Source organism: Chenopodium quinoa, unplaced genomic scaffold, assembly GCF_001683475.1.
Source record: "Chenopodium quinoa cultivar QQ74 unplaced genomic scaffold, ASM168347v1, whole genome shotgun sequence".
Taxonomy (NCBI): domain Eukaryota; kingdom Viridiplantae; phylum Streptophyta; class Magnoliopsida; order Caryophyllales; family Amaranthaceae; genus Chenopodium; species Chenopodium quinoa.
Genome location: NW_018744080.1, coordinates 5595751 through 5607801, shown reverse-complemented (window position 1 = coordinate 5607801; position 12051 = coordinate 5595751). Strand labels below are relative to the sequence as shown.

General features: G+C 41.6%; 1 protein-coding gene across 2 annotated transcripts; it reads right to left on the bottom strand.

The window, feature by feature from the left end:
- Positions 1 to 268: 268 nt before the first annotated feature.
- On the bottom strand, positions 269 to 6448 carry LOC110691592. Of its 2 annotated transcripts, none has more exons than XM_021868537.1 (5): positions 6250 to 6448; positions 5998 to 6125; positions 3373 to 3427; positions 3177 to 3286; positions 269 to 2971 (listed from the first exon to the last, which is right to left on the bottom strand). In XM_021868537.1, the coding sequence occupies exons 1-5, from the start codon at positions 6272 to 6274 to the stop codon at positions 2951 to 2953; spliced, it is 339 nt and encodes a 112-aa protein (XP_021724229.1). In that variant the 5' UTR covers positions 6275 to 6448; the 3' UTR covers positions 269 to 2950. The 2 variants fall into 2 exon arrangements, with proteins under 2 accessions (XP_021724229.1, XP_021724230.1); XM_021868538.1 differs by having other exon boundaries at positions 5998 to 6122.
- Positions 6449 to 12051: the final 5603 nt, after the last annotated feature.

Below are 12051 nucleotides of genomic sequence, written 5' to 3'. Positions count from 1 at the left end.
CGAACTATGTTAGGTGTTTCCAGGTCTTGTGAATGCGGAATTTTGTATGAAGGTTGGTTTAAAAAAGTGAGAAAGAAAGCTTTAGCCTTAGAGTGAATTAGAAAACTAGAGAGTTGATGATTGTAGATTGTAGATGGTTGAAAACGGAGATTTTAAGAGGCTATTTATAGAGAAAATCAGCAAAAAAGATAGAAAAATAAACCAAAGTTCTGACGTGAAAAAACGAAATTAGCGCCAGACGCTAATGCTACCGCTTAGCGCCTGGCGCTAATGCTGGCGTTAAGCGCTAATAAGTTTTCTTACGCGTTTTCTAAATTCAGATAAAATTTAGCCGTAGAGGAGGATAAAATTGTATTTTCCTCAAAAACAATCTTTTATTCACACTATCTACAACACTAGACTTTCCACACTTTCACTTTATTCGATTACGATTCGACGTGAAAGGTACTCATCACCGGGTTTGGTTTTGGGGAGACACAAATGGGTGTCAACACCTTCAAATATCATCATATAGGAGAAACACAAGGGAAAATCCTTTGGCATTGTTTCGGACAACATTCACCACATTCAAGGCATCACTTTCAAGATGAACATCAGAGTATCCCAACCTCTTCGCCACAAGCAGACCATATTGACAGGCAGCTTTTGCACACTCTACATCCCTCCCACCCTCCTGCCTCACTGCAGCACAACAATAGTCTCTTGATCATTTCTGATCACAGCCCCCAAGACAGTTTTAACACCCAAAGGGCATCACAATTTACCTTAACCCTTCCCTGAATTGGGCAGCTCCACGAACTGACTGGTGGGCAGATTTGGCTGGGTCTGCTAGCAACATTTCTAGCATACTCATTACTTTCACGCACCATACTCACGAACCTCCTGGCAACCTCAACGTCAATAAATGAATTCTACTCAAAGGTGGACATATTAAGCCAAGCTAGCGTGGCAATCGTAACTAGTTAAGGTCTTGAAACATTTTCTAAGAGCCATAGCAGCCTCTCAATAAAGCTGAAAGCCAGGACCTACTGAATTTGAGCAAAAAAAGGACTGGCTACCCAAATATCCTTTGCTGTAGAGCAATCAAAAGCTGCGTGGATCACAGATTCCTCCTCGGCCTCACAGATTACACAATATAGGCTCAACATTCAACATGTTGTATTTAAACAACAATGAAAAGACCAATGTATTTAAACCATGCTGAGTAAACTATAACATTTAGAGCATATTAAGAACTAGTCCACAATAGAAACTAAAAAAAGTCTTTGTATAAACCAAGTATAATGAAGCACCATGATTATACCATGATAAATATCAAAGAATAAGATAAAACAATTTAAATGAGGTTCAACAAGTATATAAGTAAAGATAAACAACGAAAAAGCTAATAAAAAGGATAATCGACGCTTATACACATACACACAAGCTCTAATTTCACACACACACACAAGCATTTTAAATTTCAGCTATTATTTTACATCTAATTTTCAGTTCTGAACTTTAGATCTTAATTCTGCAATACACTCACCACCGCCTCCACACATTCTGACATACCGCAGGAGAAGAGGACAGAAACAACAAACAACACATGGCAACACACAAACATTACCATTAGCAGCAACGGTCTTGGGGAAATTGCAGGCTACTTTTTATTAAATTCACTAATATGGTAATTTAGCTAGAGGACAAACAGTATTAAATAAAAACAGTCAAGGTATTATGCCAAATGCTTGTAACTGCATAACTTTATAGTTATGCAAATATGCCAACAAGCAGTGCCAGACCACTTAACCATTTTCTGCAATTTTTAACCAGCCCAACATAATATATTTGCCCAAATCATAGCAATGCACATGTATACATGTTTAAGCTATATCATGAAGAACTCTTTTACACTACCTAAAATGCATGAGGAAAACAATTCAATCACAAAATTGATGCAGAAGAGAAAGTGGCCAAGGTCCAGATAAGAACCACCTGTAAACAAAAACACAGATCATTCTCTTATCAAATAGGAAGAAAGTACAAATTGAGCATAACCTTATATGCAAGGTCTTTGAGAGTATCAACAACTTTGGCACGATCAGCTAATTTGGCAATCATATCAATGCCAATCTTTGCATGCTATGGCCTTGTTTGAAAAGACATACACATGGCACAATAAGGCGATTGGGGAGCTCGAGTCTAGATGCAAAGAGTGGACATGAGGCACACTATTTAAAATTAAAACAGGTTGTTTTGGTTAATGAAAGCAACCACTCGTTTTTGGATATTTCTAGTATTAACAAGGAAGTATACGATATATTAGCTTGAAATAAATAAAGTGATCATAGGTCATCATGTTCACGTCTTGATGCACCTCATCAACAATAAACCCGAAAATGTTGAAACTACTTAGCTAGTACGAGAAGATTAACTTTATATGAATGAATTCAAAACAATAATCTAAATGCATACGTCAAGTTTCATGGCCTGGAATGTTGTACATGTGACATGCTTGCATCAATTTCTTTGTACATTGAATCACATAATTGTTTTTTATTGGACATACATCAATTCTGCTAGACAGAAGCCATATTATCTTTCACCAAAATCATCTTCTGAATACGAACTTTAATAATTATGGTATCGTCTACTAGGTAGTTTTTTGAAGTATCATGTAGGTCACTGAGAGAATGAAAGAATGGGTAGCCCGCCCCAATCGTTTGAGCTTGAATAAATAAATAAAATTATAAATTCCATAGGACACTAGCTAATTTTTAAAAATAAGAAATAAGATGTCACGTGTTAAAACTTAGAAGTTATCTTACTGTGATAGTCGTCTTTTCCTTGGCGTTGATTCTTCAAGTAAAGAATAAATTCAACATACAGTTTGTTACCATCAGTTAGCCCAAAACTATTGTCTTGGTGCAGAAATAATGAGAGGCATTTACTATCTTTAGCCTCTCCTCTAGGAAATAAATTCAATTTCCTGAAATATTACAAATTAGAGAAAGTAATAAGCATTTTTAGTCACAATTTAGTGAAATTTTCCACTTCTTATTTAAAGTAAGACTTAAATACAAACCATGACAATCCATCAAAGCAAAATACAGCTGAAAACAGCAGCTGCAAATGAACAGATTCAATAAAATTATGACCAATCTATCCATTAAATCTCATCTTAACTAACTCACCTTTTTTCCTTTAGATTGTCCAATATAATCAATCCCATTCAGCCAATGACTATGAAATCCTTCTGTAGTCATCTCAGCTCGAGAATAAAACTGATGCCCCACATTAATACCTGCACATTCCACAAACAACGAAATCCAGTTAGTCTCAGGACTGAGATAATAAGAAATCCTTTTTGCTCGGGTTACAAGCACCAACCCAAAAGAGAACCAATTGTCTTCTCATGATACAATAATTCGTTCTTCCATCTCATCTGTCACCAACACATTGTAAACAAGTCAACATTGAATGTAAGTACAACTTGTAATGACTTCACACAAGGAAGAGTCTAGAAAATTCATGGACAACAATCATATGTGCTTCACAGCAACAACACCACAATATATTTTGCAATATATGAATGATAAAGTAACAACTATATTGTCAATGTTACATCAGTTTAGACGTAAAAGCATGTATAGTAAAAAAAAATACAGACAAGACTGAAGGCATGTTAATATACGTAATAAAAAACTATAGTATAGATGAGTGTAAAAGTCTGAGCCAAAAGGTCTACCGTCTAAAGTAATGAAATATGTAGATTGATACATCAGCAGAAGAATCTCAATTCCATTTACAAGTATTATTCACATATTACTAGGTATGTGTTGATATGGCCCATTGTAGTAGAAACACTGGACCTTATATAAGTTTACTTGAAGATATGTTTAGTGGTAGTTTATGAATCCACTTTGTTCTACACGAAATCACAGACTCATAGTGATCATATGTTGAAATTCTTATTCAATCCTTTTTTCATTTAATCACTATAGAGAGGAACTACAAAATATTTTAGAAACTGTTACACAATTGTACCACTATCAAATAGATTGAGCAAAACTTGAATCATCTATATATGGACTCCTTCAGCCAATCAGAAACTAGTAGGCTATATTCTCTCTCCCTCTCACTCTCTCCTCCTAGCCATTTCTTAATAATTGCATTAATTCCAACTACGGATAGGACACAACTTTATTATTTTTCTTACACTTCATGTATCCACTTGCCCCACTGTTACATTACTTACATACACTAATGTTTGTACCATCTTGCCCTCATTTTATGTAATATAATAATACTTTCTGATTAGGAGATTTTGCGCCTCCAATCGGAATGCGCCACGTGGACCAATCAGGTCCTGCCAAGTGTCCCCCAGTTGGATCTGTCAGGGCTTGCCACGTGGCACGCGCTTATTCATCCACCTTGGACCTGTTATGTCATGACATGTGGCATACTCCATGCCTAATGGAGAAACCGGCCACCCAGGCCCAATTTCCGAGGGAAGCCCAACCGGCCCTAGGTTAACCTAAACCTAGGATGGGCACGTTTCCCAAGGTTATAAATACCTCCCTTAATCCTCATTAAGGGGGGAGAACGGAAAAAACACATTAATTACACACAGTAATAACCGGCTGATCTCGCTAACAAAGCAGATTACCTACACTAAACACTCTCACCTAGAGAGACCCAATCACTTTAATTTCCGCATTAATTACTCCTTAATCAAGTACTAACTTGACCGTTGGAGGCGGAGCTCCCAGGAGTCTCCGTTATTTTGCAGGTACACTTTCCATCCCAATTTTTAGATTATGATAATACAATTTTTACTTCCCATGCCCCACACAAAAGCTCTGCAATACTTTATTAAACCCGAGTGATGAAATAAATTAAGAGCTGAGAGAGTAGAATATAAAGAGAATAAGAGGATGTCAATTGCATAGCAAAATAGTGTTTGTTAGATTATACCCTTGAAACATATTTCTTAAGAGGAACATAAATTCTATATTTTGTTTGGAACTACTTTTCATTATACTTTGAAAGTTGAGGCACGGGGGATCTGAGGTGGCTAGAACATCCCACACAATTCAAAGGTCAGGGGATCGAATCCGACTACTCCACAAGTGCTCTTAGTGTGGAGTCCTTAGAAAGGAAAATGAGAGAAAAAGACAAATATATATGAAGCATGTGCGTTATCATCATGATCAATGCCAAATAATTTGGAACAATCAACTTTTTCATCGAATACAGGCAAAAGGTAGGTCTGTCAATCTCATGGTAAAGCATATAAAATAGAGTAAAATATATCGAGCAAATCAGGACATAGATATGATGATCTAAGGAACACAAGCACACAACTAGTCTTCATCAGGCTAGCCATAGAACAGAGGTACCTCACTTTTAAACCATATCATATAAGCATTCTCTATATAACCAGATACTAATATAATTAAGGATTATGTTTGTATTCTCTCGATGACAAGACACTTATTCGATATATACCAAGCACAATGATAATAATGAAGGGATATAAATTGCATAATAATTTGTTTAGAAAGAGCAGCTTATTAGTGTGATCTTTAACCGCTAAGCTTAAGTATACTATAGAACCGAGCCAAGCCATTAATTCTATCTATTAGTATATATTTATCATACCATCAAAATCAAAATAAATAAATTAGATGTCACTAAGTGTCTCTCTGCTACTATACTAGAAAGATTGCATTGTATGAACACAGACCCAAATTTTTATCACATGCACTAAATAACAAAGAATTAAGAACATTCTAACTTGTTAATGACACGATATTGGCAATATTATCTAGAAGTTAATTTTCATTTTCATGTTGCATCAAACTAACCCACACCTCAGGGATCTAGGACTACAAAGATTCAATTAATAACAAAATTCCCAAATTATCAAAACAAACTTACTTAAACCAAAATTACATACTCAAATATTTGCATAAAAATACTACAGATAGTAATAAAGATGAGAGAAATTACCTGAAAGTAAAGGGGCGGATAAGCTTGGCGACATTTGGGTTTGGGTGTAGAAATTCGATAGCAGAATTTTTTTTTAACATCTGATATTGAAACGACTTCAAACTCATAGCTTTCTTTATCGATCTCTTCTTCCTCAATGATAAATTATAAAAAAAAAACATCAGGAAAAAAAATGAAGCAGCATAAAAATAAATATTCTAAAAATGAAAATCTAAAGAGAAATGAAAGAATACCAAAAAAAAATTAGTCTACCAGATTTGATGAATTCGTAGAGCATCTTTCAATTTAACTTGTTGCTAGGATTGTGATTTTGGAGAAGGATGAAATCCTAAAAGAGAATTTTAGTGAAAGGCTAGGGTTTAATTATTAGAGAATGGAGAGTAAAGGAGGAGCGGTTTTTATCATTTTCCCCAATTTGTTTGAGTTTGCAGGCTAGAACACATTGCTTATCACGGGGTTAATATTATAGACGCTTTTCAAAGTCCATGATAAGTGAGGACGCTGAAAAGCGTTGCAAAAACACGGAAATCAAAATTTCCACTGACACCCAATTCATAGCGTCGAGGCAAGGCGTCGAGAATTAGTGCATTTTTTAGTAGTGTAACTTTGCGAATTCTGATTTCACTTTCTGATTTCCATTCTCAAATCATGTGAAATCGCCGTTTGACATGTTTGACTTTCTGATGTTCCCTTGGCTCTCTGGCCTGAGCAATAGCTCCATTGTTGTCACGATAGAGGACTATTGGATCCTTTATGGAGGGTACAACATCAAGTTCACCAATGAACTTACGAATCCAAACGGCCTCCTTAGTCGCTTCAGCATCTGCTAAGTACTCGGCTTCAGTTGTAGAATTTGCAGTTGTACTCTGCTTGGCACTCTTCCAACTGAACGCTCCTCCATTTAGACAGAATACATATCCAGATAGCGATTTGAAATCGTCTCTGTCTGTCTGGAAGCTCGGGTCGGTATAACCTTCAACAACTAACTCCTCTTAACCACCATACACCAGGAATATATCCTTGTTCCTTTTCAGGTATTTTAGGATATTCATGTACACAGTTTCTTCCAAAATACCATTTAAGAAGGAGTTTTTGACGTCCATCTGCCATATTTCATAGTTATAATATGCAGCAATCGCTAGGAGGATCCGAAAAGATTTAAGCATTGCGACTGGTGAAAAGCTTTCATCGTAATCAATACCATGAACTTGTCTATAACCTTTTGCCACCAATATAGCTATGTAAATGAATACATTTCCATCTTTGTCGATTTTCATCTTGAAAATCCACTTACATCCGATAGGTGTATAACCTTCGGGTAAGTCAACCAAGTCCCAGACTTGATTTTCAAACATGGAATCAATTTCAGATCTCATGGCCTCATGCCATTTAGCAGAGTCGATTCTTGCCATCGCTTGCTTGTAGGTTGCCAGTTCATCTCAATCCATAATCAGGATGTCCTCTGAGATCTCGGTTATTTCTAAACTAAGATATCTATAAGTGTTTCGGGGTTTTCTGATGTCCTGCGGGAGAGTTACAATTCCGAGACTGGAACCGGACGCCTGTACCTGCAAAATAACGGAGACTCCTGGTGGTGGGAGCTCCGCCTCCAACGGACAAGTTAGTACTTGATTAAGGAGTAATTAATGCGGAAATTAAAGTGAGTGGGTCTCTCTAGGTGAGAGTGTTTAATGTGTTTTTTCCGTAATTCCCCCTTAATGAGGATTAAGGGAGGTATTTATAACCTTGGGAAACGTGCCAATCCTAGGTTTAGGTTAACCTAGGGCCGGTTGGGCTTCCCTCGGAAATTGGGCCTGGGTGGCCGGTTTCTCCATTAGGCATGGAGTATGCCACGTGTCATGACATAATAGGTCCAAGGTGGACGAATAAGCGCGTGCCACGTGGCAAGCCCTGACAGTTCCAACTGGGGGACACTTGGCAGGACCTGATTGGCCCACGTGGCGCATTCCGATTGGTGGGAGCAAAATCCCCTAATCATTTGCCCCTCACAGGTGGCACGTGACTGGTCACGTGTTACCTGTGACAGGTGCCGCACTGTAACAGGCGACGGCCTGCTACAGGTGTCAGTCGGTGAAAGGCCGAGAGATTTTCCCGCCCAAATTTTGAATTCTGAAAGTGACCCTTCGCCTTCTCACTTCGCCTATATAAGGGAGAGTCGTCTTGAGTCATTTTCACACTTGAGAACTTTGTGAGAGAACATTCGGACCCCTGAACTTGCTCTGACATTTTGGACCTTTTCTGCCTACCGCCTGTTCTGACAAGCCGACTGCACAGGATTTCCAGCACTTCATCAATCGTCACTCGTTCAGGTAATTGTCGGTTCTCTTACTCTTAATTTTCTTTTAATTTTTTGAAATGGCACCACGGAAGCACACGACACGACCTAGGTTAGTGATCAGCCGGTCACCGGGGACGGCTGAATCTAGGACTAGGAGTGCCGCCTGCCCTTTTCCGGACCCATCTTTGCCCTTTATACAAAGTCCGACTGTATCTGTGTCTATGCAGAGCAGGATGGCCAGAACGAAAAAGACTGCTAGGATCTCAAACTCAGACGGCTCCTCCCACAGGGTGCCGCTTAGTGAAACATCTGACCAGGCGCCAGATGTGGAAGTGAAACAAGGCGGCCTAAAAGCCGGCAATTCTGAGGGAGGAGTCATAGTGACCCCTTCCCATTTAACAGTTAACAATTCTGCTCCTTTTCAAAGAGAGGAGGCGGGCCCCTCCGGGAGAGGGGAGGAGTCATCCTCTTCGGACTCGTCTGAGGGCGATTCCGAGTCTAGCTCTTCTGGCCATGCTTCTCTGGACACAGAAGAGAAAAACAGCCGCCTGCAAGAGGCGAGGCTTTCTCACGCAGTTGAGAAGGGGGACAATTGGGCGGAGCCATCCGCCTCTTACCAAGAGCAAAATACCCCCTACTACTGCACGGTACCTCGGGGCCGGATCACAGTCATGCAAGAGAAAGTGGAGAGCTTTATCGCAAACCACACAATGGGCCCCGACTTTTTAGTGTTTGTGCCGGATCCAGAAGACACAGTCGTCTGGCCGGCTGGTACCAGTTATGATAGCGCCTGCTTTGGCTGCTACGAGGCGGCCATCAAGGCAGGGCTGCGCTTCCCATTACATCCGGCTGTTCAGCGGATCTTGGATGGGTATGAGTTGGGGTTATGGCAGTTAGCCCCAAACTCCTGGGTCAACGTACTCGGCTATGTGGCCGGGTGCGAACTGCACGGGGTGGAGCCGAGCTTCGAGGCTTTAGCCCATATGAACTATCTCAGGCGGACCCCTAAGGCAGGCGGTACCGGCTGGTATCAATTGACAAGCCACAGGGGCTACCTCATGACGAGAGGTAAAGCAAACAAGTGGAAGGACTGGCGGAGCACCTTCCTCATCATTGAGAGTTCAGACACTGAGCTGAACAAGCGCTTCAATAGGTGGAACAGGAATCCGCCCCTTCTTGCAGGCGGCCGTAGCATGCCGCCTGTTCCCCCCAAGGCTAAGAAAGAGATCCTTGATAAAGGACTCTTTAAAGTAGAGTCGAGGGTCGACTCTACTTCAGGGGTACGAGAGCAAGTACCCCTGCACTGCGTCCCGAGCTTCAAATGGCTCTACGACGAGTACTTTTTGGCCGCCTGTGGCCTCAGCAGTCGGTGCTCAAGAGGTAGTCGGCCTGTCGAATACTCTGTTGTTCCATACATTTCTTGTTATGACTTTTATTAACTTTGATGTTTGTTTTTGCAGCTGACGCCATGAGCAAAATTACCGCCTCCAAGACTGCGGCGGCCATGTTGCGGGCCTCCATCATGCAACAAGCTTCAACCGACTCCCCCAAGAAGGGGGCACCCTTGGTGAGCTTCGAACCTTTCACCCTCTTTTTGGAGTTGTGTTTATGCATATACTGACTTTTTTTTCTTCTTTTTTAGACGGGTGCTCCGAGAGCTTCATCTTCCCAACAGCCGGACCCCAAGGCCCGGAGGACGACTGTTGCGAGCTCTCTTGGTTCTGCCAGGAAATAGGTGGCGGCTGAGAAACAGCCGACCACTTCTTCTAAAACTCCAACTGGGCCGCCTAGAAGTATGAAGTTGTCCTTGTAAATTTTAGACTTGCTCCCTTTTTTACTAGGTCTAATCCGTTTGTTTATGCTTGATGCAGCCGGCCCTCAGGAGCCTGACTTGGTAGAGGTGGCCAAGTCTATGATCAGGGCCGTTCCTCCAGCTGAAAGGGAGGCGGTCAGGGGTGTCGGCACCCTTGACCTAGACGGGATTGCAGGGGTCCTTGCTGAGGTATACTTAGCATATTTTTGAGTATTTGAATTCCAGGACGCCTGTTTTCTTTTTGTTTGGAAACTGACGCCTGTTCCTTTGTACTTAGGCCCTGCTCCGAGTGAACGGCCTTCGCAAGCCGCTTGACCGGAAGAACAAAGAGGTAAAGGCTGCAAAAGCTATGGCCGCCTCTGACTGTGATAAGGCAATGTTTCAAATTGCCCAAAATGAAGTTCTGACCATTGATATTCTTTATTATCAGGCGCAGGCTACCGCCACTGTTCGGGCTCAGTTAGAGGCGGCCCAGAAGAGGAATGGCGAGCTGGAGGCGACCATCACAAATCTCAAGGCCGAGCTGAAACCTCTTCGCCTAAAGATGTACTCATACGAAGCCTTGGAGAAATCCTTGGCCAACGTAAAGGAACGCCTGGTGACCCAGGAGAGGAGTCTTACTCAGGAGCTCTCGGAAAAGGCCGAGCAAGAGAAGAAAGAGCTGGTCCGGGAGATGATGGAAGACTCCGCTCAAATCCAGCGCATGACTTGGGGCCGCCTCTTCCCCAATGCCGACTTTGCCTCATGGGAAAAAACGTACCGCCAGTGTTCTAATACATATAATCAAGAGATCCTGGCGGCTGCTGAGGAAGAGGCGTTGGAGGAAGCGTTAGAGGAGGAGGAGCCGGTAGTGGCGCTTGTGCCTCTTGGGGGTAATGCATCAAAAAAGGATGCAGCTGAAGCCGAGTCCAGCAAGAAGAGTGCTGACCAGGCGGCAGCTGCTAATATTGAAGATCTGCCCCATTCTTAAGCTTTATGTATTCTTTCCACGGCCTGCGTGCCGTTTGTTTTGTATTTACCCGGCCAGGGGGCCGGGGCTCTGAATATTTTGCCGGTCTTTAATGACCGGCTTCCTTTTAATGAATTTTTGTTTTGATTCAAATTTGTCTAAGTATTGAATATTTTAATATCTAATTGTTCACTAGACCGACTGTTTTACATGGCCGATAGTTGAAGACAGGTACGGATAGTTAGTCACGCCGCCTATGCCCCTGGACGACTGGTTGTCTGTTTCCAGGATAGACGATCAGTCGGCCATTTATCCAATCGGTATTCGAACTATTTTAAAGACTGGATCCTTTTTAGGCAGGCGGTCCTGTCATTTGTAAATTTAACCAAGTAGGAAAGTGGTCTGACCAAGTGAACATGATTGTTACTTAGTTGCCAAGGAACTGAGTAGTAGAGGTATCAAGCGGTGGGTACCGGTTGTTCCCCTTTATTCGCCAATGTTTGTTGGCTTTTAACTCACAAGTTGTTAACCTAGCAGGAGTAGTGGTTGAGAGCCCCTGTTTGCGAAAAACAGGCGGTCTACTCAAACCTTTTAGGTTCCATACCAAGTTTGAGGGAGTGACTATGAGTTAACGTTGGTGTTACTCAGTGGCCGTCACTCTTTCTTGAGAAGTAGAGGTACCAGGCGGCGGAGGCCGGCTAGACCCTTGATTCGCCAATGTTTGTTGGCTATTAACTGAAGAGGTACCCCCTGCATTTATCCCAAGTAATACAGGCGGTCATCTGACTCAGATGTCAACTGCTACCACTGGTTTGGTTAGTGATAGAGTTATCCTTGTCTCAAAAACGGCTACGTGGTTGCCCTTGGGGGCAGTCGTATAGGTGCCGTGTAATTAGTTTATAGAACAATGTTCCACCCAAAAGGGAGCTGCTCTCTGAGACGAATTTCATCCGGAGGGATGCCGCCGGACGCCTGCTATGATGTTGGGACAGG

What these genes read in the sequence shown, in the direction of transcription:
- LOC110691592 (XM_021868537.1), bottom strand. Translation starts at nt 6,274, where the DNA reads ATGCTCTACGAATTCATCAAATCTG. An exon ending in ATCCGCCCCTTTACTTTCAG is followed by an intron (nt 3,428 to 5,997) that starts GTAATTTCTCTC and finishes TGTTGGTGACAG; the next exon opens with ATGAGATGGAAGAACGAATT. An exon ending in GACAATCTAAAGGAAAAAAG is followed by an intron (nt 2,972 to 3,176) that starts GTGAGTTAGTTA and finishes GTAATATTTCAG; the next exon opens with GAAATTGAATTTATTTCCTA.